The 25789-nt window shown below is 43.0% G+C and overlaps 4 protein-coding genes across 10 annotated transcripts; 1 reads left to right on the top strand and 3 right to left on the bottom strand.

The window, feature by feature from the left end:
• Positions 1–848: 848 nt before the first annotated feature.
• On the bottom strand, positions 849–3447 carry LOC136945649 (heat shock 70 kDa protein-like). Its single transcript, XM_067239601.1, has 2 exons — positions 3321–3447; positions 849–3125 (listed from the first exon to the last, which is right to left on the bottom strand). The coding sequence occupies exon 2, from the start codon at positions 3111–3113 to the stop codon at positions 1176–1178; it is 1938 nt and encodes a 645-aa protein (XP_067095702.1). The 5' UTR covers positions 3114–3125; positions 3321–3447; the 3' UTR covers positions 849–1175.
• A 239-nt stretch (positions 3448–3686) lies between these two features.
• ahcyl1 (adenosylhomocysteinase-like 1) lies at positions 3687–16563 on the bottom strand. Of its 3 annotated transcripts, none has more exons than XM_067239605.1 (17): positions 16150–16563; positions 10037–10151; positions 9435–9578; positions 8236–8336; positions 7972–8074; positions 7765–7859; positions 7557–7663; positions 7226–7342; positions 7043–7106; positions 6883–6971; positions 6671–6741; positions 6439–6533; positions 6239–6337; positions 5893–5961; positions 5587–5665; positions 4880–5000; positions 3687–4698 (listed from the first exon to the last, which is right to left on the bottom strand). In XM_067239605.1, the coding sequence occupies exons 1-17, from the start codon at positions 16336–16338 to the stop codon at positions 4692–4694; spliced, it is 1665 nt and encodes a 554-aa protein (XP_067095706.1). In that variant the 5' UTR covers positions 16339–16563; the 3' UTR covers positions 3687–4691. The 3 variants fall into 3 exon arrangements, with proteins under 3 accessions (XP_067095706.1, XP_067095708.1, XP_067095707.1); XM_067239607.1 differs by lacking the exon at positions 16150–16563 and adding an exon at positions 13095–13286 and having other exon boundaries at positions 3688–4698; XM_067239606.1 differs by lacking the exon at positions 3687–4698 and having other exon boundaries at positions 4876–5000.
• Positions 16564–16921: 358 nt separating this feature from the next.
• nfyal (nuclear transcription factor Y, alpha, like) lies at positions 16922–22204 on the bottom strand. 5 transcript variants are annotated; one of them, XM_067239230.1, is made up of 10 exons: positions 22148–22204; positions 21328–21440; positions 20986–21072; positions 20334–20480; positions 20108–20239; positions 19726–19828; positions 19478–19647; positions 18848–19021; positions 18479–18586; positions 16922–18233 (listed from the first exon to the last, which is right to left on the bottom strand). In XM_067239230.1, exons 2-10 carry the CDS (start codon positions 21406–21408, stop codon positions 18177–18179), a joined length of 1059 nt encoding a protein of 352 aa, XP_067095331.1. In that variant the 5' UTR covers positions 21409–21440; positions 22148–22204; the 3' UTR covers positions 16922–18176. The 5 variants fall into 5 exon arrangements, with proteins under 5 accessions (XP_067095331.1, XP_067095334.1, XP_067095333.1 ...); XM_067239233.1 differs by having other exon boundaries at positions 19496–19647; XM_067239232.1 differs by having other exon boundaries at positions 20989–21072.
• Positions 22141–24172, top strand: ngrn (neugrin, neurite outgrowth associated). The gene is made up of 3 exons (XM_067239236.1): positions 22141–23013; positions 23110–23220; positions 23439–24172. Exons 1-3 carry the CDS (start codon positions 22793–22795, stop codon positions 24037–24039), a joined length of 933 nt encoding a protein of 310 aa, XP_067095337.1. The 5' UTR covers positions 22141–22792; the 3' UTR covers positions 24040–24172.
• Positions 24173–25789: the final 1617 nt, after the last annotated feature.

The raw sequence follows: 25789 nt of genomic DNA, 5'->3' as shown, positions 1-25789 counted from the left end.
AGAGGTCTGGTTTTCTCTCCCAATCTGCAGATTGATAATACTTATTAAAATCCAGAACTCAACTGAATTTAGTCACTCTGTTAATGAAGAGACGGACAAAACACTTTCTTCATCAATTACTCCCCTCCAGCAGAAGGCTGCGGTCCATCAGGACCAAAACCTCACGCCACAAGAACAGTTTTTTCCATCTGCCACTGGTATCTTCAACAAGGCCAAAGGCTCACACAGACTTTAAACAGACTTTAAACCATTGCCATATTTGGACCTTTGCCTTTTTCTGCACCCTTGTCATATTTGCACTAAGTTACCCTATTTGTACTTTTGTATTTTTATATTGTGTATCATAGCCACTTAATCTTTTATATTTGTATTTTAACCTAAATTCTTACAGCCCCTTAGTATCAGATAGACCTTGTACCACTAGTATAGTTAGACTTCTACACCACTATTCAAGATTTATTTCCCTATATGTTGAATGTATGCACCTTCCTGCTAAAGTAAATTCCTTGTCTGTGCAAACTTTCATGGCGATTAAACCCCTTTCTGATTCTGATAATTACAAAATCGATAATCGACCTTCGGCCTAGGGTGTTCTGGTACCACGCACACTTATGAGCATCCTTATGTTAGAACATGGTGTTTGTTATAGATTTTGACAGTGACGTCTATGTAGTGCAAACATTTACAGAGTTTTAGGGTGGGAAAATAAATTATAATAATAATAAATATATATGTGAGATAACAGTGTGTGCCTTGCTGACGCAAGCACACCCAATTATTGATATTCGGTAGCCAACCTACTGTACAAGATAGTCAGTCCCAGAAGCAGATTACTTTGAAATCTTGGAAAAGTTTTATTATGATAAATCAAGAGATGAACAAGATAATAACAACATACAGTATATATACAGTAATAGATGGACAAGCCAAACTAATATATCTGTAAACTATCAAACAGGGTTTCAAATGTAAGGTCAAAAATCCCTATTTTCTAAGCAAGAGAACACCTCCTGAACATAACTAAAGGTGTTGTCTTCCTATACAAAATTAGTGTGTTTGAAATATCACATTGTTTTTGGAAGCTTTGAATAACATTAAGGTACACTTGCAGTGAAAACATGGCCGGTTACAGCAAAGATGCCAAAGTGCATGCTCTGAAGGAGGCCATCCAGTGTTTAGTCCACCTCCTCAATAGTAGGCCCCTGAGAGGAACTGGACCGTGCCTCGCTACCACAGCCTCCCATTGGGGCCCCTCCCATTGGGGCCCCTCCCTGGTACAGCTTGGACACAATTGGGTTACACACTTTCTCTAGCTCCTTTTGCTGGTGTTCATACTCTTCCTTCTCTGCCAGTTGGTTGTTCTCCAACCAGGAAATTGCCTGGTTGCACTTCTCAACAACCTTCTTTATATCATCTTCACTTATCTTCCCTTTCATATTATCATCCTCCACACTGCTTTTCACGTTAAATGCGTAAGACTCAAACGAGTTCTTGGCAGCTATCTTCTCCCTCTGACTATCATCCTCATCTTTGTACTTTTCAGCGTCCTGCACCATCCTCTCAATCTCCTCCTTGCTCAGACGGCCCTTGTCATTGGTGATGGTGATCTTGTTTTCTTTGCCAGTGCTTTTGTCAACAGCGGACACATTCAGAATGCCATTGGCATCAATGTCAAAGGTTACCTCCACCTGAGGTACCCCTCTTGGGGCAGGAGGAATTCCTGTCAGCTCAAACTTGCCAAGCAGGTTGTTATCCTTGGTCATTGCCCTCTCCCCCTCATACACCTGAATAAGCACTCCAGGCTGGTTGTCAGAGTAAGTGGAGAAGGTCTGGGTCTGCTTGGTGGGGATGGTGGTGTTACGTTTGATGAGGGTTGACATAACTCCTCCTGCTGTCTCAATCCCCAGGGACAGAGGTGCCACGTCCAGCAGAAGCAAGTCCTGGACGTTCTCTGAGGTGTCTCCCATGAGGATGGCAGCCTGGACAGCAGCCCCGTACGCCACTGCCTCATCTGGGTTGATGCTCTTGTTGAGCTCCCTGTCGTTAAAGAAGTCCTGCAGGAGCTTCTGGATCTTGGGGATTCGAGTGGAGCCACCGACCAGGACGATGTCGTGAATCTGAGTCTTGTCCATCTTGGCGTCCCTCAGGGATTTCTCAACTGGTTCTAGGGTTCCCCTGAAAAGCTCTGCATTCATCTCCTCAAAGCGCGCCCTGGTGATGGAAGTGTAGAAGTCGATACCTTCAAAAAGAGAATCGATTTCGATGCTGGCCTGGGTGCTGGAGGACAGGGTTCTCTTTGCCCTCTCACAGGCCGTGCGCAGCCTTCGCACCGCCCTCTTATTCTGGCTGATGTCCTTCTTGTGTTTCCTCTTGAACTCCTCCATAAAGTGGTTGACCATGCGGTTGTCAAAGTCCTCCCCACCCAGGTGAGTGTCCCCAGCTGTGGCCTTCACCTCAAAGATGCCGTCCTCAATGGTCAGAATGGACACATCAAAGGTACCCCCACCTAGATCAAAGATCAATACATTGCGCTCCCCTCTTTTGCCCTTGTCCAGGCCGTATGCGATAGCAGCTGCTGTGGGCTCATTGATAATCCTCAGGACGTTCAGGCCAGAGATGACCCCAGCATCTTTGGTGGCCTGCCTCTGTGAGTCATTAAAGTAAGCTGGAACTGTGATGACTGCATTGGACACCTTCTGACCAAGGTAGGCCTCTGCTATCTCCTTCATCTTCACTAGAACCATGGATGAGATTTCCTCAGGGTAGAAGGCCTTTGTCTCCCCTTTGTACTCCACCTGGACCTTGGGCTTCCCACCGTCACTGATGACATTGAAGGGCCAAAGCTTCATGTCAGACTGTACAATGGGATCGTCAAACTTTCGGCCAATCAGCCGTTTGGCATCGAAGACGGTGTTGGTGGGATTCATGGCCACCTGGTTTTTCGCGGCATCTCCAATTAGCCTTTCATTGTCAGTGAAGGCCACATAGCTAGGGGTGGTTCTGTTTCCTTGGTCATTGGCAATAATCTCAACCTTCCCATGCTGAAACACTCCCACACAGGAGTAGGTTGTACCGAGATCAATGCCAATAGATACTCCTTTTGCTGAAGACATCTTGGATTGTTTCTGTAGAGTTATTGGTAAAAGAAAAGAAAGCGTACCAATAGTTTACATGGCTATAATAAATGAGTGAATAGCAATAAAATAAACAATTCTAAGAAAATAAAAGCTTATTGTGGAATTATTCGTTAAGTAAAAACGTCACATATCATCAGTTCTGTTCTCTCTAAAAACCGTTACATTAAGATTATTTGTACTCACAATTTTATTCTCGTCGGAGGGAGCTCAAAGAGCTTTGCTGAGAAGTTTTCCGTGTGTTTAGGTTTCGCTCCTGCGGCGTCTTGAGTCTTTCAAAAAGTAATGCCTCGACCGTCTGAACTGGTTGCTTATATAGTGAAAGCTAGTTTCTAGAACGCTCCCTTTACGTCACGCTCTTGTTGACGTAACTGTTCATTTTAGTAAATGAGGCTGCCTTAGAACTTCGCGAAAGCGACTGAATATTCTAGAACGGGAAGCGACTCGAAGCTGATTCCACCGTCATGTAAACACTGGGCGGACTGAGGGAACATTCTGGATTGACAATAATAGTGCAACATGTTCAGGAACGTACGAGAACGTCTGCAAAGAAAAAGCCTGTGACCAATCAACGCTGTTTACTCTTACACACAAGAAGATGCGAAAACGGGACATTTGGACATAGATCGAGGTTTATTTACTTTTGTTATATGGCGTTTATTGCTGATATTCATTTACAGACATATATTATTTGTAATCACACGATGTCAAAATCATCTTGGGACAAAATAGAATGTGAAAGTAATGAAGTGTAACTTACATATTTAATTTACGTTTGAACTATGAAAGAATCGTTTCGAAGATGTAGGTTACTGCACATACCCAGTGTAACAATCTAATTATTCCTAACAAATACCAACCTAACCAATATAATGGGTTTCACTGATAGGCTAAAGTAAGCAGCTCAGAAGGCACATTCATACCATAACATTAAGGCAAGTATGCAGATACCAGCCCATGGGAATCATCAATGCAGTAGGTGATTTGTAGAACACTTCGACTACAATATCAGACACAAAAAAGCGCGTGATGCCTGGTCACTCCTGGCTCTAGCTCATGGAATGTAGGCTACTTCAGTTTAAAAGGTCAGTCGTCTGACACTTAACACAGAACACAAACAGGCTTGTTTTTTAAATGGTACCATCGTTATTTTGTAATTTTTTTGGCATCAAGTATGAATTTCAAAAGAACTGACTATAGCAACATACTACAAACTTTGTGATTGAGCATAAATAACGGAATAATTACATTTAGAGATGTGAACTTGCAAGCAAGCATTTTCACACAGACACTGTAAAGGATTATTTGGTCAACACTTATAATAGTTTCTTAATGTAAAAATAATTGTTTCTAACACAGACAGTACATGTATTTTTTTGGTGAAGGTATGTCAATGCCTGAAAAATAATTATAAGTTATTACATTCAGGAGTAAAATAATTCAGTAAAATAATTATTCCCTTTTATAGCAATTTACAAAATTAAATAATATTTTTTATCAATCTTTTAGCGTTTGTGTTGAGGGTCATAGCACCAGGCACAACATCGGGCACTCCCATTAATACCTGTTAACACAGAGAGGGTTCAGTCTGATTAATACAGTGTATTAACAAACATAAGCTGTCCAAACCAATTCATATGTGTAATTTTACTTTCATGGTTATGGTTAACATGTGGTGAATTATGGAGAATAAATATGACATGACTAATATATGGTGTACAGAGAGTTATTATGGAACATTCTACCTGTAGTAGTTTGGTTTGAAAGGGCCGTTCTTGTTCAGGCCCATATACTTAGCCTGCTCGTCAGACAGCTCTGTCAGGTGGGCATCAAAGTTGGGCAGATGCAAGCTGGCCACATACTCATCTGGAAGAAATGAAGTTTGTGAGCTACAATGGAATTACAATTTAGAAAAAAAATCTCAATTTAAACTTGTATTGAAAATCCAAGCTTGGAAAATGCAGCTGTATATTTAAAGCACTAGGTGGCGATATTAAGCCACAGTGAGGCAGAGATAGACGAAATGTTCACGTTGTGCTGCTTGTGCAAACGTAGGCCTACTATGTTCCAAGTTTTCTGTCAAATCTACATGTGAAATAGTCGGCTTTTATTTATGTCTCTGTACTTAAGTATAGTTTTCTGGTATTTCAATTTTTTACTTTCACGACTTTTTTTACACAAATATCTGTACTTTCTACTTCTTAAATGTTCAAGCCAGGCTTGTTACTTTAGTTTTAATCTGTATTTCTACATGATCTCTCTCCTCTTCTTTCACTGTGTGAAAAGATTGAAAACAAAATTTCAGGAAAAAGTTTCAACAAAAAAAAGTTTCACAAAAGTTTTTTCTCAAAAGATTGAAAGGTCTACTTGAGTGAAGGAAGTGTGTACTTTGCCATCTCTGTCTCCAATTAAATAACACGTGGGGTGTTTTCAGCTGAATGCAGACTCTTACCCATCTTCTTAGGCAAGAGATAGACATCTTGTTTGTAGCGGCCCTCTGGAGCATTGAAGAGCTCGATTAGGGCCAGAGCCTGGACACACACATACCTGTGATCAGTCATCCAGAGAATTCTCCCAGAGATAAACCACAACTATCACAAACCTACCTAAAGCCTATTTTTTAGCAAACGTCTAGAGTCAGAAGCATGAATAATAAGAACAGACTTTGACCTAGAAGTATCCCATAATATTAATATTACATTTCCTCTTTTCTTGCTTTCTCATTTCCACGAATATCACCTCAACAAGCATAGTTTACCTGAGTGGTGGCGGTGATGGACAAGACAAACGTGGGCACCGTGGAGCAGCTCAGGTTCAACAGCCGACCCTGAGAACCCACACAGAGGACAAATGAGTCAAAGCATACGCACTGTGTGAAGTACCGTGCTGAGAAAGCCGACACTACGAACTCTGAAATCAAAACACAAAGAAACAAGAAACAACAGTCCAGGATAGGGATCACTGTGGAACACCACACATGTCCTGCTGGTGGGAGAGACTGAAGAGCTACAGTGGGGGAGAAAAGGCATCTTGCGTTACTAGAAAGACTCCAAAGTGTGTGAAATGTGTGGTTCGAGCCAGGTGAGGCAGGGGTGGTTTGTTACCTCAGCCAGGAGGACTACTCGCTTGCCGTCGGGCCAGATGACATGGTCCACCTGAGAACGCACCCTCTCCCAGGTGAGCTCGGGGCTTCGCAGACTGGCCTGGAGACACAGGCAACAGTGCATGAGTTGGTGCAACAGCACAATACACACTCGTACACACGCACACAGCCTTCATTTGGGACAGTAACTGTAAAACTCACCACATCAATCTCAGTATTGGAATGTCCCATGTTGCACACAATGCATCCGTTCTTCATGCGGTCCAGCTGCTCTCTGGTCACCACATTCTTATTACCTGTGGACAGAGAAACATCCCACTTTTCTACTCCTGTACACTCATATACAACTGGAATATTAAAAAAAATCTAAAGCAAATATATGTTTAGTTATTAGCAAGTAAAGTTAACATAGATGAACAGATTTTCTATTGACCTGTGCAAGTTATCACTACGTCCATCTGACGAATGACCTCATTCAGCTTGACCACTCTGAATCCATCCATGCTGTGAGGACACAAACGGCAGGGCTTATTCAGTAACTAACTTTCAAACGAATATTCACATGTATTGGGACACAGTATACTAGATATTGGTGGCCTATTGGTGTTTTTAATAGATTAGCAGCATGTTGTTTTAGACCCTCACCAGCCTTGCAGGGCACAGATGGGGTCGATCTCTGTGATGCACACAATGGCTCCCAAGGCTTTCAGCGCAGTGCAGCAACCCTTCCCCACCTAGAGAGAGACATCCTGGTGTCAGACCAAACAGAGACCACTCCACAGGACAGCATGTCTGCCAGACTCACCTCTCCATAACCACACACCACCACTTGTTTTCCTCCAAACATCACGTCGGTGGTCCTCTTCAAACTACAGGAACATTATGGATGGGATTGTTGTCACATCAGAGCAGTAGAACGGTTATTAAAATATTTAAAAACAATTTATATACATATAAATATGTGAAGTTAGGATTTTCGTATATTTACCCATCCAGGATGGACTCTCGGCAGCAGTAGAGGTTGTCAAACTTCTGCTTGGTGACAGAGTCGTTCACATTCATGGCAGGGACACACAGTTTGCCAGCCTTGGACAACTGGTACAACCTGGGTACACACCGTGTGTAAGGATCAGAATAACCAATAAAAAGAATCATATAATCATCTGCCATTTTATCAAATAATACAAAAACAGTTTGGCCTACATATGACAAAATACACAGTATGTTACATCAATAAACATTAACGTAATGAATATCAAGTGCATATCAAATTATGATATTATTTATAATTTCAATTTGTTTTAGTGTTTGCATTTAACCTGTGGACTCCAGTGACGCTCTCCTCCACAATGCCCCGGGCCTTCTTGAACACGCTGGGGTGCTTCTTATAAACCCAGTGGGTCAGGTCCCCCCCGTCATCCAGAATCTACACACCCACGATATCATAAACAGAACATCGCAACAGGAGTCAGAATCTGATGGCCTGCCATCGTCACACAAACGTAGATATCCGTTTGATGCTGATACCATGTTGGCCTGCCAGCCATCGTTGCTGACGCAGCGGTCGATGCACCACCAGAAGTCATCCTCCGACTCGCCCTTCCACGCAAACACAGGTACCCCTAAGGAGGTAGAGAAGGAATGAGATGGGGGAGGGACAGAAAGATTGAGTGACAGAGACAGAAAGTCTGAAAGAAAGAGGAAGAGACAAGTTTGGGGGGGGGGGGGTCTCACCAGTCTCTGCTAGGGCAGCTGCCACCTCGTTCTGAGTGGAGTAGATGTTGCAGGCAGTCCAGCGGCACTGTGCACCCAGGGCTACCAGAGTCTCAATCAGAACCTGATTGCAACGAGAACACACACGCACACAAATAGAAGACACACACGCACACACACACGTCACATGCACAAGATGTGGACATTTTAATAAATGAGTATAAAACTGTCACAATGCAAAAGGGTGAATTGAGTGCCAACATACATGGAAGAAAAAGGACCTACCGCTGTCTGAGCAGTGATGTGGGTGCAGCCCACAACCTTGGCCCCAGCCAGAGGCTTCTCTCCCTGGGCTCGCTTCCTCAGGGAGATCAGGGCAGACATGTCTGTGGACAGGCAGGAGGGAGGGATGAGAGAGGTAGAGTGTAATTAAGAGAAAGAATCGAAACACTAGGGGAGTCAGGTGGCTGAGCGGTTAGGGAATTGGGCTAGTAATCCGAAGGTTGCTGGTTCGATTCCCGGCTGTGCAAAATGACGTTGTGTCCTTGGGCAAGGCACTTCACCCTACTTGCCTCAGGAGAATGTCCCTGTACTTACTGTAAGTCGCTCTGGATAAGAGTGTCTGCTAAAATGACTGAATGTAAATGTAAATGAAACAGAAGTCAACTGAAAAAGACAGCATACAATCAAGGCTAGTGTGTGGTAGAGGTAACATGTGAGGGAAAAGCCCAGGAATACTAAGGGTTTAGGATATATTATGTAACGATAGAGTGTGATTCAGGGTAACTACATGAATGGTGCAGTAAATGACCGGAGGCTGGTGGAACAGAGCTGTCAGCAGCGGCTGTTGATCCCCATGAAGCAACTATACATAGCATATATGTAGACCACTTACTGAACACTTACTCACCACACCCCCAGCAATCCTCTGTAGAGCAGGGGGAAAGAGGAGAGAGTGTGTATGTGTGCGTGTGTGTGTGTGCTTGTGAGTGAGCCAGAGAGAGTGAGCGAGCGAGCAAACGAGCGTGTGAGAGAGAGAGAGAGAGAGAGAGAGAGAGAGAGAGAGAGAGAGAGAGAAAGAGAGAGAGAGAGAGAAAGACAAAGTGTGCCCTTGTCTTGTTTCCCTGGACAACAGTGATGACACAACCCCAGGTGATGAGCTAATGTAAGTCATCAGGGCCTCAGTATCAATCGTTCATTCAGACAATGCAGAGGCAGCAAAATGGACGCCATATGATAGGATTCCCTGGACTCTGGAGAGAACAGGAGTCGTGTTGCAGGAACTCAGAGAACTTTCAGTGCTCAGTCCTGTGAGAATAGAACCCTCTGTATTATTCACTTTGAAAGACCCTTCACCGTTCAGGGTTTTGAGAAGACAAACTGCAGTCCAGTCAAATCACTTGCCAGGTACTGCGGATACCACAAGTGTAGTCTTTCTGTGCATGTGTGAGAAAAAACACTTCACAAACACAGTGATTTCACACCTTGTTCTGCGATCTCAATCTCCCGTCGTCCAAACTCAGCCTGTTTGATGTTCTTGACGCAGAAGTCGCTGCGGCCCTGGGTGTTGGCCTGGTCCTTGTCCCTGGGGGAGGTATCGTCATCTGAGCTGTCGGAGTACGAGGCAGCTTGGCATGGAGGGAGAGAGAGAGAAAAGGGTCATGCTCATGATGTGGCAAAAAAAGAGAATATGTGTGTGTGTGGTACTTGTAAGAATCAAACACCCTCAAGAATAGTACATTTACATTTAGCAGACGCTCTTATCCAGAGCGACTTACAGTAAGTATAGTGACATTCCCCCGAGGCAAGTAGGGTGAAGTACCTTGCCCAAGGACACAACGTCATTTTGCAACGCCAGGAATCGAACCGGCAACCTTCTGATTACTAGCCCGATTGCCTCAGCCACTTGACTCCCAAGTAGTAAGACATAAAGAGACTAAAGTATGTGTGTGTGTGTGAGGGGACTGGGGGATGAGGGGGTTACACATAGGGTTCAGGTTGTTAGGGGTAATGTTTACACGCTAGTAGGGGTAATGTTTACACGCTAGTTAGAATAGTAAATATACTGTATATGTGTGCGTAGTACCTGAGCTGTAGCTATCTGTTGAAGACTGAGAGATGGACCGAGAGAGGGAGCGCCGGCCTGCCTTGGTGGGGTATCTGCTGAACTCCTGCTTGTCTTCTGCATTAGCAAACTGGATCTGCAGGGGACAAATGGTGAAGACAAGAAACAACATTTCATGAATGGATCTGTTCGGCAAAACAACGCATTAGTTATATCATACAACCTCTAATCAGTCTTAGGCATGGCTTAGACTTGGTTTATTTGATAATACTGTGGAGGATACCAGGACAATTCACAAAAAGTAGGGTAAGTTTTGTGACAAATGACAACATACTGTAACTGTACTGTGGATAACACTGACAGACATAAGAGCAGTGACTTTGTAGACTTATCCACTGCTTGCCAAGGTTCTGCTGGTAAAATCATGTTTACTTAAACTATTCAAGCAGTGTGCCCATTATGACTAGCTGTGATCACCAAACCACCAAGCTGTGGTCTTTATCAAACGCCGGAGCTGATATCCTTGGGCTGGTTTCACCAGAGCTCGCCTCGTCACACAGGGCAAATGAATCATTGAGATTGTTTGAAAGTGAGTGCGTGTTGAGGTAGGACCAAAATACATTTGAACCACTCTATCCTGCTCTATGACTTATGCTTTGTTCAAATACACAGGGTTCCGCTCTTGCATGGCTCGTTACCATGTCAAAGTCTGGTTTAAAAGGATAAGTGCACAGTAGGCCTAATATGTCAACGTATTTTTTCTGGTGTAAAATATATATCCTGCCTCAAGACTCAATCCAAACAAGACATCCTGTAATTACTTAACTATAAACAACATTTATTCATATAACAAAACCTTATCTCAAAAATAGCCCCATGCGAAACAATGGTGTGTGTAAAAGTAGCAGTTCTGAGCCACAGTCTAGATTTAGCACCTGACAAATCCACTGACAGGCTCATGGACACGCAGTGATAAGATCTGTCTGAACATGTGGGGCCCCCCCAATCATGTCTTCAACATTAGACAGATTAGGGAGAGCAAACTGGACATCGTCGAGGCAAGCCAAACTGGGTACTGGAGGGTGTGGGGAGGCCGAATGCGGTGCTATACCCCTATAGGCATGGGCTGGCATGGGGAAGTCATCTGCTGACAGGCACAGAAAGCCATCAGGCTGGTGAAGCATGGAGGGAGAGACCCTGGACTGTCGCTGAGATTGCTAAACAGAAGAGATCCGGTCTGCTTCTAAGGCCCAGCAGGCTCACCCTCAAGGTACTGCTGTTCCTCCACTAATGTGATGTGATTGCTGACTTCTACACAGAGCTGGGGACTAATTTAGCAACAAGCCTTCAGATCCAGCAATGAATGACGTGGATGAAATCAATTATACATCATCATCATCGGAACTGGTGGATTTCTGCAAAATTATGCATTCTGTGTCACTATTAGACATTTACAAAGAATTACAATTTACAAATGACAATGTGAGCAGTTAATATTATCTTACAGTAACTTACAGTAACAGTCCTTTCTGGCAATTATTGCTGTACCATCCAAAATCTTCAAGATTGTATGGATTGGTGGATGTTTCTTCACACTTTTGTTTCCTGGATTGTTTTACTTCAAAAGATTATGCCTTCAATGCCACTCCCAAAGTTCAACAAAGCACCTCTAGATCAGGTTATGGCTTCCAGAGTTGCCTCTCTGTTATGCATGATTTGAGAACTCTCTGTGTCAATGATTCTATTCATGTTCATTGTCCCTGCAGGGTCAGCTACATGGATTGTTTCATATGCATAAATGAGTGTTTAGACCGAAAGCTGATGTCGAAAGCTGATGTGTATGTTGACACAACACGCAATACTGGTAATTCCATGAAAAATGTGGTTGCATAGGGAGTCAGGTGACTGAGCGGTGAGGGAGTCGGACTAGTAATCCGAAGGTTGCCAGTTCGATTCCCGGTCATGCCAACTGACGTTGTGTCCTTGGGCAAGGCACTTCACCCTACTTGCCTCAGGGGAATGTCCCTGTACTTACTGTAAGTCGCTCTGGATAAGAGCGTTTGCTAAATGACTAAATGTAAAATGCATACACTGGTTGAGTAACAGTTAGGTAACATCAAAGTTGTATGGATAGTTAGCCATGGGTCCTCACACATTCAAATAGCAATAAATACTGTACTCAGCTTTTAAAAGGGTGTCCGCAACAATGTTTCTCTTTGTGTGAAATGCATTGACCTTTCCATTCAGTTTAGCTGGGTTGGTGTGATTGTCATAACATTATTCCCCAGAAACATCTACGTACTGTAGGTCTATGTTAACCCAAAACATAGACCGAAGTCTGTGTTGACGCTTGGTCAGGTATCATTTAAACAATACAGCAAAATGAAAGACAAGAAGGTCATGAGACCCCATGGAGAATATGGCACTGCTTCTAGCTGTTTACGCAGCTGACTGTTTGCACTGCCTCACGTTTCTGTGGAAAAGCATGTGGTGTTTGCTTTGAGCCAGCACACACTTGTGAGGAATCGACTGGGGTTCAAGGGGAGTTGTGAAGCATTTTAATGTTGTACTGACCTCAAAAGACAGACAAGCAAAAATAGAAAAAACACTTATCTATGAAACCCTCTGACATTAAAAAAATAAAAAACAGTTATAGAAATAAAAACGATAAAAAAATTGATTTATATACATAAAAAGGCTACTTTACTAGTTATATTCCAAAGAAATTAAAGACACTAAAGGCTAAATCACAGAAATATTTACAGTGTTTTGCAGGTGTCTACTTGTCCAGCAGTTTGTCTTATTAAAAGTCTTAGTCACTCAATTAAAAGGATTCTGTTGGTCTCGCTCATATTTGATCTGCTGCCAACCACCACTGTTAAAATGCTTTACACAAGGAAATCCAAATATAATTAAACTAAGTAAAGGTGAACAGATATTAGTCAAAGCTGCAGAGTGCCTACTAGCAGCAACAGTATTTCACTTTCAGAAGACATTCATTCTTCCCTGACATTCATGTCTGAAATATTACATCCAAAAACTGTTTGGAGAGAAGCTTCAGCCTAAATCCATGACTTACCCGTTCTCTTCCGTGACCGTGCCCGTGGCCGTGACCCTGCCTGTGGTGTGCCATAGCTGCCATCGTCTGGTCTATGTTCCTGCCTCTCTCTCTCAGCCTGCTGTGTCTTCTGAGGGATGGTGCTAGGTGGCCCCGATGTTATTATCACTGTACACTGCCAGATAGGGGCAGGGTTAGGATTGGGGTTGGTGCTGAGACTAAAGGAGGGCCTGACAGATTACCATCCTTTTAGCGTGGGGTGTCCAACCAGACCAGCCCTCTTCTCTCCCTATGTCTGTCTATGCCCTTGACAAGCAGCTCCGATATTAGAGATGGTGTTATAGATCAGGGAAGAACAGACTGTGAACACATAAACACACAAACACAAACTGTACTCTCAGAGGATCACGTTCACACAACCCCACACGGACAAGCATGTGCACAACCACACACACACACACAAGCAAGCACAGGGTACGCACACACACCTACTGTAAACCTTTTCTTCTTAATCTACCAATGGTCACATAAGCTTGAATTGTCCTTCTGCTGGTTCCTTGCCAGGCCTACTAATAAAAACAGGATTGAGGGGGAATTTAACAATGTTTGCAAAAGCTTCCAGCATCCACAGGCCTTCGGGTCACATTCTCTCCTATATAGCCTAAAGTGCCACCACCTCCTCACACTCTTTCTCCTTGTGTCTCTTCCTGTCTCAGATGAATGCTCAGGCCCATAGACTTTGGTCCGGTGATGGTGACTGGGACATTGGGCTGAGCATTAACCACTTGGAGTGACACCACTAATACCATGGCCACCATCTGACTGCACCATTAATCCACAGACACACAGGGCTAACGAAGAGCCTTAACAAGAGGCTAATGCTTTTCCCCCCCGGCTCTAATCATACATAAATAACAGTTCAAAAAACTGTGAGCCACAAGTCATTGATCTGTCACCACCATGGAAAAACTTCTGCATCAGCATAACTGGAATTGAGAATTAGTGAAGTCAAGTTTGTGAGGTTAGAACACCAGCCCAGTGCCGGCATCAGCTGTCTAGTTCCACAGCAACGTGACAGCTTACAAGTGTTTTGAGAAACAGGGTGATAATCCTTCCTACAAACTGTCTGACCTTCATAATGATGGGACCCTTCTTCTACAACACAGATGGGATTGAATGTTATTAACTGACACACTGGATAGAGCTGCTATGTCCACACTCGCAAAGCAGCCCTACAGCAGTAGGATCCTGTTGTTCTCTTGTTGAACGTTTGTGAGGAGAATACCTTGAGGACATCGAAGAATATGAAAGCAAGCTCAAGGTCACAGAGTATGGCAGCGATAAGAAAGGTTGGCTTAAGAACAGCCTGGGTGAAATCCAGCGTGTGTCTTGAAAGAAGCAGGGAAAATGCCCAGGACCAGTCGGTATGGACATGTCATATTTCTCAGCTTATAGACACTTTAAACATGACTCATACACCAATGGTCACACGCCATGAGCATGACACATTTACTGTTGTTTTCAAAATAGAACCATGTGCACATTGATTTCACAGTAAACACTTCCTAAATATGTATACTAGGTTTCAAATTTCATTGTGTTCTCGTGCAAATATCCTACATTTCACGGTATGGCTTGATAGAATCTTGCAGGCACCTGGATTTGACCTTGACTTACTGTAAGTATGTTATCCAAGAATCATACATTAGAACACCATGTGCGCATGTCTAATTCTTGAAGTTTCCAGAACCAAAATAAAAAAGTATGCATATACATTATGTACAGTATACAATTAAAGCCAGCAATGAACTTCCAGAGGGATGACCTATTGCATAACAGTTGGATAAAAGATAGAATAGATTGACTAATGGAGCTATTGAATGTGCATGTATGACATTGGGCTGAGCATTGACCACTTGGAGTGACACCACTAATACCATGGCTACCAACACATGCACACAAATCCATACACTCAAGTGTCAGAGTAGGGCTTCGTGGCAGAATGATCTTCAATTTCTCATTACTGCATTATAGCACTCTCTATAACGACACAGTAAAATAAACTATTTTTTTACTGTCCATGAATTTATTCAGTGATTTGGTAATAGGATACTGCTTTGTTGAAACTTATGATCATTTTCAAAGATAAAAGGGTGTTGTTTAATCAACCCTTATACTTAAACTTGCCATGTGATAGTATGTTACTATCTCACAGAAATTATCTTAATGGGTAATTTAACCCAAAGCTCATCTCACAAAGAAACAGAACACTCAACAGGTACTTGGACAAGGGATAAAGTGTTCTCAAATTGATTCATAACAAAGAGCTTTGTTTTCACAAGAGCGAGTCACATTCTTCCAATTTCCAATGTGTTTAAAATCAAACTCCCTTAGGCTCTCTCCAGAGAAAACATAATGTCCTGCCAGACAGGGGGCAGAGGCAATGTTCTGGCTTTAATAAGCCACGGCACAAACCTTGGATCTGCTCTCTGTATGCCGTGTACCCATCTTAGGATTCCTACTGGACTTTGCAGTGCTCTCGGAAAAAAAATAGATATAGTACATTCAGAAGTTGGGTCATGACAATTAAGCCTGCATCACCCCATACTGAAACGTGTTTCGTGTGATATAGTTGCTTGTTTTGGTGATCTGAGTCAGAATGCCACAATGACTATTTCTTTCATTTGAGTTATTAATGAAGAAAAGAAAAAGCTAACAAAGGTTACATTAGTGGATCTGGTGACTCTTTTGCTTTCAAGGTAACACTGTGCAAACACCCTTGACACTATATTTACGTCCGCACTTACAGAGTGGTTGCCAGTTGAACTAACCTAATGGAATAAGTAATCAGCAAATCCCAATTCACTTGGGACACTAGTGTTTTGAAGAATGCGCTTTCAAGGAATTTGCAGGGGGCATAAGCCTACCTTTATAACGAAACAAATGACAACAATTAACAAACACTCATTTTTTATGTAATGAACTGGATATTACTGCTATAAGCTGCACCCATTGCGGTTTTCTCACACATCCCATCACACGGTTACAGTGAATATTGATGATGATTATTACGTACCTTCTTGACAGATTTGAGAGTGGGGACCGCAGTGAATGCGGCAGAGGGCAATTCGCCCACGTTCATGTTCATGTCGCTATTTTTGCTCACGGTCATAGCAGAATACTTTTCTGCAACGTTCTCGCTTTCTTTGACATATTTTGTAGCTTGTTTAACGTCCAGCATCCCGTCAACAACCGAGTCTGTCATTTCATTCAGGGGTTCTTCCGACCTCACAGGAAAATTCTGATGATGTCCGACGTGCTATAGTGGGGATACCTCTTTCCTGTCTAAGCTTCGTGCTGCTTGGAAATTTATATCGGATAACAGCCTATGCTGTGATAAATACAACAACAAATATCGGTTGAATAATAAGTAACAGAGTGGGATTATTATCGTCGTTACTTTGTTAAAAGGAGTGGTTACACTTATTCTTGTCCAGGTCGGCTTGTATCCACTGACAGCAGCATCAACATGGGGCGTTTCTAAGGAGCTGTCACCCTAACAAGTGGGCGGACTACACGGTACTCGTCCAATCAGCTATACCTATCAGTTGTATAGGGAAAAGAGACCATTTGAGGTACAATAAAAGTGCACAGCGCTGCTATACACACACCAGCACAACGTTTGGTCCACTTTGAAAACACTGTAGCCTATAGCCTACAGACAAACGTCACATCAACATGTTGGTGTACATTGGTGCAGTGTGCAAGCCCCTTAAGGTTGTATGCTAATAATTTAAGACAAAGTATGCAGACAACAGCGTGAACATAAATGACAACAAACCCAGGTCTTTTTCTAATGATTTTATGAACATAACATTGCATGGAGATTTCATTGTCAAACCAACTGGTCAACCACAATTTTTTTTTAAATCTATTAGCTTATCCTTAAAGGACAGCATCGCGCGGGTAAAAACCTTTCGTTTTAAAACAAAAAACGACCCGCTTCCAAAGAACTAATGTCACGTGGGTCTGATGACTTTACAATGGGTATGTGTTATCTATCACACTTCACTGTCACACAAACATCTATTTATCTTTTGAAAAAAGTTAATATAAAATACATTCCCCAATACAGAAAATTGGGCAATGATAATTGAGTGCACACAAATTTCCAAAATATCCAAGAAGTTTGTTTGGATACCAATGTCCTATTTCCCTTCATGGGGGTTTGTGTTCAGTTTTTTTCTTCTATGGTAAAAAAAAAGATCGGCAGATGAACATTCGAAAAAAAAAAAAAAAGAGCAAAAGTAACCCAATGATGATTTCATCAATGTATAATGTAATTAATGAACAATCCCTGCATTTCAGAAACAAAGTCTGGGTTTGCATCTGAAGAGACACAATTGGATTTCTTCAGCAAACAAATTGACTGAACTGACTAACTGGACCTATGGCTTTCAAGATCTCTCTTCAAAGTTAGTTTCCAGGGTGTAAATGGGTACGGTCACAGTTCCAGTAATGCACACGTTCATAATTTTCACAGTACTAATCCTCAAATTATAACACAAATACATCCCGATTAGCAGTTAGCATCTTGGTGTTGGGCAGGGGCAGCTGAGCACCCTTCTTAATCAAGGGGATCAGAGCAGAATCCATAGACTCAACAGCCACCAAACCCAGCTTTGGAAGACTTGGGCGTTTAGAGGCTCAGAGGCTACAAACCACGGTGATAACAGGATAACCATAGCCAGGGGGGTTTGGGATGAGGACAGGGGTAGGTAGGTAGATCCAAGGGTAAAGAGAGAGTGTTGCTGGGTTGGGTGTCAGATGGATTTTAGGTAGGGTGGTGTTCAGTGATGGATGGATCTCAGGTAGGGTGGTGTTCAGTGATGGATGGATCTCAGGTAGGGTGGTGTTCAGTCATGGATGGATCTCGGGTAGGGTGGTGTTCAGTGATGGATGGATCTCGGGTAGGGTGGTGTTCAGGGATGGATGGATCTCAGGTAGGGTGGTGTTCAGAGATGGATGGATCTCAGGTAGGGTGGTGTTCAGAGATGGATGGATCTCAGGTAGGGTGGTGTTCAGGGATGGGTGGTGTTGGTGCTACGAAACCCGGATCATCTGGGCCACCGTCTCGTCTGCTGCCTGGGCCTGGGCCTGCTTGGGGGGGACAATAGCAGAGGGACGTGATCAGTATCAACAAAATATGTTCTTTACTGCATCATCCTCATAATGCCTGTATCAGACTTAAAGTTGCAATGCTAGCTACTGTAGCTTAACTACTAGTTTTATCTGACAGGTCTTTGTTTTAAAGTATGGTAGAGTAATAGTATTGAATGTGGTTGTTTGAAGGAGAGGTGGAACACAGCCAGTGGCGAGGTTGCAGCCAGGCAACTTTTTCTTACCTGCAGGGCCAGCGCCATCTCCTCTTTCTCCTTGGGAGAGAAGAAACGACCTCCGTCTCCCCGTTTCCTCGCCATAGCGTGGCGATGACGAGACTCATGAAGATATTTCTGAGTGAGTCAAAGGGAGAGATCAGTTAGACCATGTTAGATAAAGTTGGTCAAACTTGTCTGAGCAAGCTCTTTTTTCTTAACGATTAAAAACTGAAATAATATACAATTCTCAAGCACACCAATGTTACATCACCATTGCCTGCGTGACAAACTAATTTCCTTTCAGAAATAATAAAGTATTCCAATAAAATACTATAAAAGTTTTCTCTTTGTTCATTAGTTTGGAGAGGTTTCCCCAGTGGGGCTCCATGTCCTCACCCTCCTCTCTTTGGGGATCTTTCCCTCAGCCTCCAGCTTGGCACGGGCTTGTCGTCTCTTTAGGATGCGGTGGTACTGCTTGGCGTTGACGTACAGAGGCTCCTCCTCCAGCATCTCAGCCCCGGGCAGAGGAATACGCTGCATGGCTGGAACTGTACCACCGCCGGGAACCATCTGAGAAGCAGAGAAACACACACAAGCACACACACACACGCAAACATTAATTAGAACTGCTGATATAGATGAAACCTTCACATAACCTTACAAAAAGCTTGCACAGAAACACAAGGCAAACCTCATCCATGAAATGTTTTCAACACGAAGAGGCAGGTCTCAGGCAATGTTAATGCAACATTATCCAAACAACACAAAATAATTTGATTAAAGTACAAATAAATTAGTAATTACTGTATAACAGGTAAATATTTAAAGAATTACCACATTTCATCATCTTATCCGCAATTCTCTCATGCAATTTTGAGGAATTTGAATCAAAATATTTTCCACTTACAAATCAAAGCTGCCCGTTTAAACAAGGTGCCCTCATTTCCCCACATTTGTGCTCCAGAACACTACACACTACACACACCCCACACCGTGACGGAGGCTAGATAAGAAGATGCTGGGTACCTCTGCAGAGGGTCTTACCATGACCATTCCACCTGCATTGACCATGTTACCCTGGACTGGCAGGGTGACGGTCACAGTACCCTGCCCGCTGTTGGAGGTGTTGGTGTTGGTGCCCCCTGCCTGTACGATCTGGGCACCTGCCAGGCTGGAGGCTGGGATGGTAATCATTCCTGTGGACGGAGACCGGAGTCTTCATCTTCTCTATATGTAAATATATATGCAAAGCTTTTTGATAGTCATAGTTTTACCCTGTTGCAGGACGGTACCATCTGCGTTTACAGGCTGGTAGACAATGGTCTGTCCGTCAGCAGTCTGGGCAAGCTGCTGGCCCTGCAAACTGATCTGCTGCCCCTACAGGAAAACACAAACAGGACAGAAGGCACACTGAGCCTACATATGCTGTCTACGCAAAACATACATTTATACACATATCAGTCTAAATTCATTTAGAGAGATTCTCAGATTGCCCCTTTTTTGGGTAAACACTGGGGTATAAGCATAAGCTGATGTTTTGGTTTTATGCGACAGTGGTGTTTCTAATGAAGTGGGAAGGACAGTGGTGTTTCTAATGAAGAGGGAAGACAGGGGTAGTGACAACAGAAGCCTTGCGTCTGCTGGTTCTGGTTCTACCTGGTTCTGTCCAGCGGTGATGGCTGTCTGGGGCTGCTGAATGATGATCTGCTGGGGCTGACCCTGCTGCCCCTGCAGCTGCAACGTCTGACCCCCCTGCAGCTGGATCTGCCCTGGCTGCAGCAGCTGGATCTGCACATGCGCACACACACACACACACACATGTATTGTAATCATGCACATGCATGACATAAATTCATTTTCAGGGATCACTAAATTCACTCACCTGTTGGAGTCCTTGTGCCCCAGACACAGGGACCTGCATGATGGTTTGGCCTTGCCCCCCTGACATGGCCTGTACCATGATGGGTTGCCCTGACGATGTGATTAGCTGCCCTCCGCTCACCTGCACCATTAGAGGTTGGCCTTGGACCTGGGGCGAGAGGGGAGGGGAGTCAGTAATAATGCAGTAATTCACATAATCGGAAGATTAATATCATAGCCTATCAATTATATCACATGTCAAGCTACAGCCAGCATGTTGTGGAGATTGGTGTATCTTCTGAACTGATAGGCTGGTTTGCACAAAATGCCACTGGGAAGAGACCACAGTGTTATTTTGCAATGACAGTTGAGTAAATAGATTGCACTGCGGCGTGAAGAACAGGAAAGTTCAGCGCCAGAAAACAGCCAGGTGGATGTACGATGAGTATGGAGCCATGTTTTAGATCATCAGTACGTGGGGCCTGTCTGACTGGAGAACAGCTGCTAGTCTGAGATGCTGTTGGCTGCCATGAGTGATGGAAACAAAGCCTCTAGTATTAGACACTGTTAGGCTGAGAGGCATGCAGCCATAGCATGCATGGAGGGGCTCACAGCAGTGGAAGATGGGTAATGGAGTCATGCAGCACTGTGACACAGGGCGGCAGTCACACCACTACCTGGAGTGTCTGCACCTGCTGGCCCGAGGCAGTCACGACCGGTGCCTCGGTCTGCAGCTGTACAGCCGTCACAGTACCCTGTGCCTGTAAGCAGGGGTGGCATATATCTCTAGTTGCATGTTGACACTGTATGACTACATATCCCAGAAGTCTTAGTCATGGTTGGGTGCAACGGTACCATTCGTTTTGTTTCGGTTGCTGCATGTAAATTAGGGTTGTGTAACTGAAAGGGTTTTAGAAACTAAATTCACAACTTCTCAAGCAGGCTTGCAAGGCTAGTAGTTTAGTAAAGACATTGGTGTTATGGATCTATTTCAGGATATTACACGTGACCCTCACCTGTTGTTGGATTTGCCCATTGGAAGTCTGCACAATGATCTGCTCCCCTGTTGTGGTTGTGGCAGTGGTGTACTGCTCCATGGTTGGGTAATATTACTATCCTTACTGGCAAACTGTGGAGAAAGAAATCTGTTGATTTAGATTGAAAATGGGAACTTCGTGCCACATTTGTTACATAAAATACATATACATAAGATACACAATATTGCACATAGCGCTGCACGTCTAATTCCCCACGCACTCTTGTTGAACAGAACAGTCTGTATGGATGTCTGGGAAACTAGGGATGTATCTCGCGGCTGGACAGAGTCGCGAAACAGTGCGTTCAGTTTGGCAGACAAACTGTGCACAAACTTTGTTCCATAATTCGGCGCTGCCAGTTTCTAGCAGGCTAATTATTAATTGCTAAGACCATATGTCTGCATTACCCAGAGACTATTCTCCCCATGTGTATTTTGTACAAGCCTTTGTTCTAGTACTAGCCATTGTTATACACATGACGGCTTTTGATAGTTATCCAACGTTGACGTGGCTATCAAGCTAGCTAACTGGCGATAACTTACGCTAGTGCATTTGGTCTGGTCAAACTGGCATGCTAACACTAGCGAATCTACTATTTAGCTAGCTACATACAGCAGTAGTAGCCATGTTTTCAGAATGTTGGACGTCTAGACTGTATGTATTGTTATTATTCACACCGTGCTGTTGAACTCAAATTGCTATTTAATTCCTGCATTTTGATGGGTTAGTAATTTGGTTGGTCAATAGCAAACCAATCCGTGCTGACAACTACCAATGCCTTCAATTGGGCCTCCCTTACCGTTTCTTCGCTGTCCGGTTCCCTTCTGATTGGCTCCAGTACAGCTTTCTAAACCCAATCACCAAAGTCAGCGAACAAAATGGCGCAAATGAAACAACTGCGACGTGGAGGAGGTGCATGAATACATCACGTGCATTTCCCTTCAATGTCCACTAGGTGAACCAGTTTACCAGCTCTTTACTGCAGGATCGTTAAGGAACATAAACCTGGCTGAAAGATCACCAGAAACTATAAGAATAGTAAAGATGCAAGATGAAATATGATTTTAATTTCGGTTAATTTCGGTTTCGACATAACACCTTTGTTATGTCGAATAGCCTACATTTTCTCATCAACGGAATAACCCTGCTGTCAAATGACCCGTAAAAGCATTCCGCTCCAGCAGGTGGCGCCCTTGTGGAAATCAGCATTTGCAACAATAATGTTTACGGATGTCGTACAGGAGACATTCACTGGCACAAGTGTTAACATTTCTTGCTCAACAGTCTTACCTATTTGCTTGATCTATATTGTTAGTCATGCCGTCTTTTGAAAAACGAATATTAAACACAACCTATGCTTAACGTGTCAAAAACGTATAGTATGCAGTAAGTTAGTTTAGATGAGAAGAGTTTATATGTAGGTATCGCTAACTGACCCCTTAGCATGTCCCTCAGGCTGGTGTCCTTTTTGGCCTCTCGGCTTAGCTCACAGTTCATGTCCAGAGTAACTTCTGTGAGCATTTGTCACGCAAGCAGAGACGCTAAAGTCTGGAAGGGGCAAAGCTACGACCGTGCTGCAAACCACAGACCAAGACAGAGGGATGAGCTGTTTGAAGATGATTCACAGATGGAAGATGTGGAGGACAGGCTCCAGGCCATAGTCACGTGAGAGACTGATACTATGCCTATTTAATCAGTACCGTTAATTGTCTCATATTGACCCAAATAGCACGAATAACTGTCCGAAAATATTCGTTTCAGTCAAGAGAGGAGAAAGCAGAAGACTTTAAAGTACCATAAAGTCAAAAGACACATGACCCCAAAAGGTGCTCCAGAGAGGAAGCTGACCTGGGATGCTATGGAGCAGATAAGGTGAGGAACAGCAGGGCACACTTGCCTGAAATACTACTGGAATCCCTTCATGTCACCATTTTTCCTAATTTATAACAGTAAATGTATTGCAACTCTGGTCTGTCTTTTGATATACAGTTTAATATCTTACATAGTTTATAAATATCCTTAATTAGTAGTGATATGATTCATATCAATACAAATGTGATATTTGACCTGTCACATACGTGCTGCTCCAGGTATCTGAAGCAGGCAGAGCCAGAGGAGTGGACTGTGGAGCGCCTGGCAGAGGGATTCTCGGTCAGCTCTGATGTCATCCGCAGGATCCTCCAGAGCAAGTTCACTGCGCCTCCAGAGAGGAAGGTTAAGCAAGACGCCAGTGTGCTGGCGAAAGTCCACCAGCAGGCTCTATCTGTGGGCATAAAACCAGGCCAGGGCAGGTTGCAGCTGCCTGCGGGCTCACCTGCCATGCTACCAGCTGGAGCTGCGTCTGTTGCTATGGTGACCCTGGCTAGCTCCAGTCTTACGGCCTGTGACGATGGTCCAAGGTCCCCGGCTACTGGAAGTGGCACTGCTCTTGCTTCGGTGCCTACCCAGAATAGAGGTTCACTTACTGTTTTCAGTAAACACACCTCTGTTACAGAGCTGCCTAGAGCAAACAAGGAGGGTATGGTGGACAATGTTGTCGAGGATGATGATGATGAGGAGGAGGTCTGGGATGGAGTGGTTTTTACAGAGGAACAACTGGAGGAACTTATGATGTCCCCAAAGTCCTGTCCAGTGACTCAGGATGGGAATGAATTCTTTGACAGTGATGGCAATTTCTTGTACAGAATCTGACACTTGATGATGTTTATTTTCATTGTTCCTTTTTTGTTAACAATGTATCACAACCTTGAAAATATCAAAAGACTTACACTGATGGAACCTAATAAAACACTGTGTCAATTACAGTTGACAGGAGTTGAAAGCAGCGAAGTCTGTAGTTCTGTATTTGTTCATGTTGACAAACTTAAACAATCTTGTTTGGGGTCCATAAAGTAATCAGCCAAGATATTGAAAGGAGCAAAGGGACAAGTCAATTTATTGGTCAACTCAAAGCAAATAGTCTCAAATATACAGAAGAGAAAAACACAGCAGATACAAAGATGTAATTGGATATTTACATAACCATCACAACAAATAACATTTTACAACATTTTAAATTGTAAGAAAAATGTGCCCAGCCCCTCAGTACCCCTCAGGTGTGTTGACCTGCAAATTAAATAAGACTGATAATTGACTCCCCAATTAAAGTGTAGCAGCTATGTTCTCCCTGTAACGCCTTTTAAACCAATTAATAGTAAGCAAATGCTCATAATTGTATTCAGGTACAGATGCTCTGTCATATTAAGTAAACACTATTTAGGAAGGTATTTAATATAGCGTTAAGAAAACAAGTATAGCTTGTTATATGGATTGAATACTTATTTTTACTGGAAAAATAGGATTTGTTTTGTAAATCATGCGGGGAGCTTCTATGAAGCAGTCTAAAGAGATATTAAATTCATTGAGAAGATTAAATATTTTAGTAGCAAGTGCATCAAAAGGGTACAATTGACCAGACGGATGTAACCGTGGTTACACTGATGATACCAGACAACTGAACACAACAACTCGCCACTCATTGGGAAGGCACATGTCCCATTCCCACTCTAGGCACTTGTATAACCATTAGCACACATAATGTACTCCTAACCTGGCTGTTATAAATACATAAAACCTACAATGGGGCAATGACACGAAACAAAGACAAAAACCTTTAGAAACTAAAAAGAGCATAAACACCCAGGAGATCCTGTGAAAGGTATGGGGCAGATATCTGTTGTGCTTTGATTGACAAAATCATTCATTAACCAACTGTATGTTTAACAAATGTATTTACCCAGAATTATTTTTTCTTTTTTGTTGAATTAAAACAGCCCACCCTAGTTGGGCCTACTGTAGCTTTGTGAGATATTCTAAATCCAGGACCCCATCACCACTATCAAGATATGACCCAGTAGTATATGCTCATCTCATATTCACTACAACACATACAGTGCAGAACTCAAATTATTCGGTTAAACAGCTCACATAACCACACCCAATAATCTCATTCTTAAAATGGCTTCAATCTATCAACCAAATACAACATTTACATAATTACATATTTGCTCCTACCCCTGTTTGACTCTGTTTTATAACAGAGTTAGATTGATAGTTTTTCTGTTTCACATTTTGGAACTTGTTTATTATTGCAGAATCCTTATTTTGTTTTACTTCATTTAAGGAATAACAAAATTCAAGAGACTTCACATATAAATTATCTTGTGCTTTAGGCAGTTACAACTGCCAACCAATTCTCAAGATGTGCAGACCTAACTCCATCAAAACATGCCAAAGTGGGAAATGTGTGTTGAGTACGAGTTAGGTTAGGTTTAGCTGATTGATTAAGAATTAACAGATTTGGTAGGATATCATTTATGCTCTGAAAGCTTGTTCCAACAGACTTCCTCCATACATGGTATTGCTATCACACGCTAAATGCATATAGAGATTTTCCATTAGC

The sequence above is a fragment of the Osmerus mordax genome, chromosome 7 (assembly GCF_038355195.1).
Source record: "Osmerus mordax isolate fOsmMor3 chromosome 7, fOsmMor3.pri, whole genome shotgun sequence".
Taxonomy (NCBI): domain Eukaryota; kingdom Metazoa; phylum Chordata; class Actinopteri; order Osmeriformes; family Osmeridae; genus Osmerus; species Osmerus mordax.
Note: the sequence above shows the minus strand (reverse complement) of the source record. Positions and strands in the feature narration are given on the sequence as shown.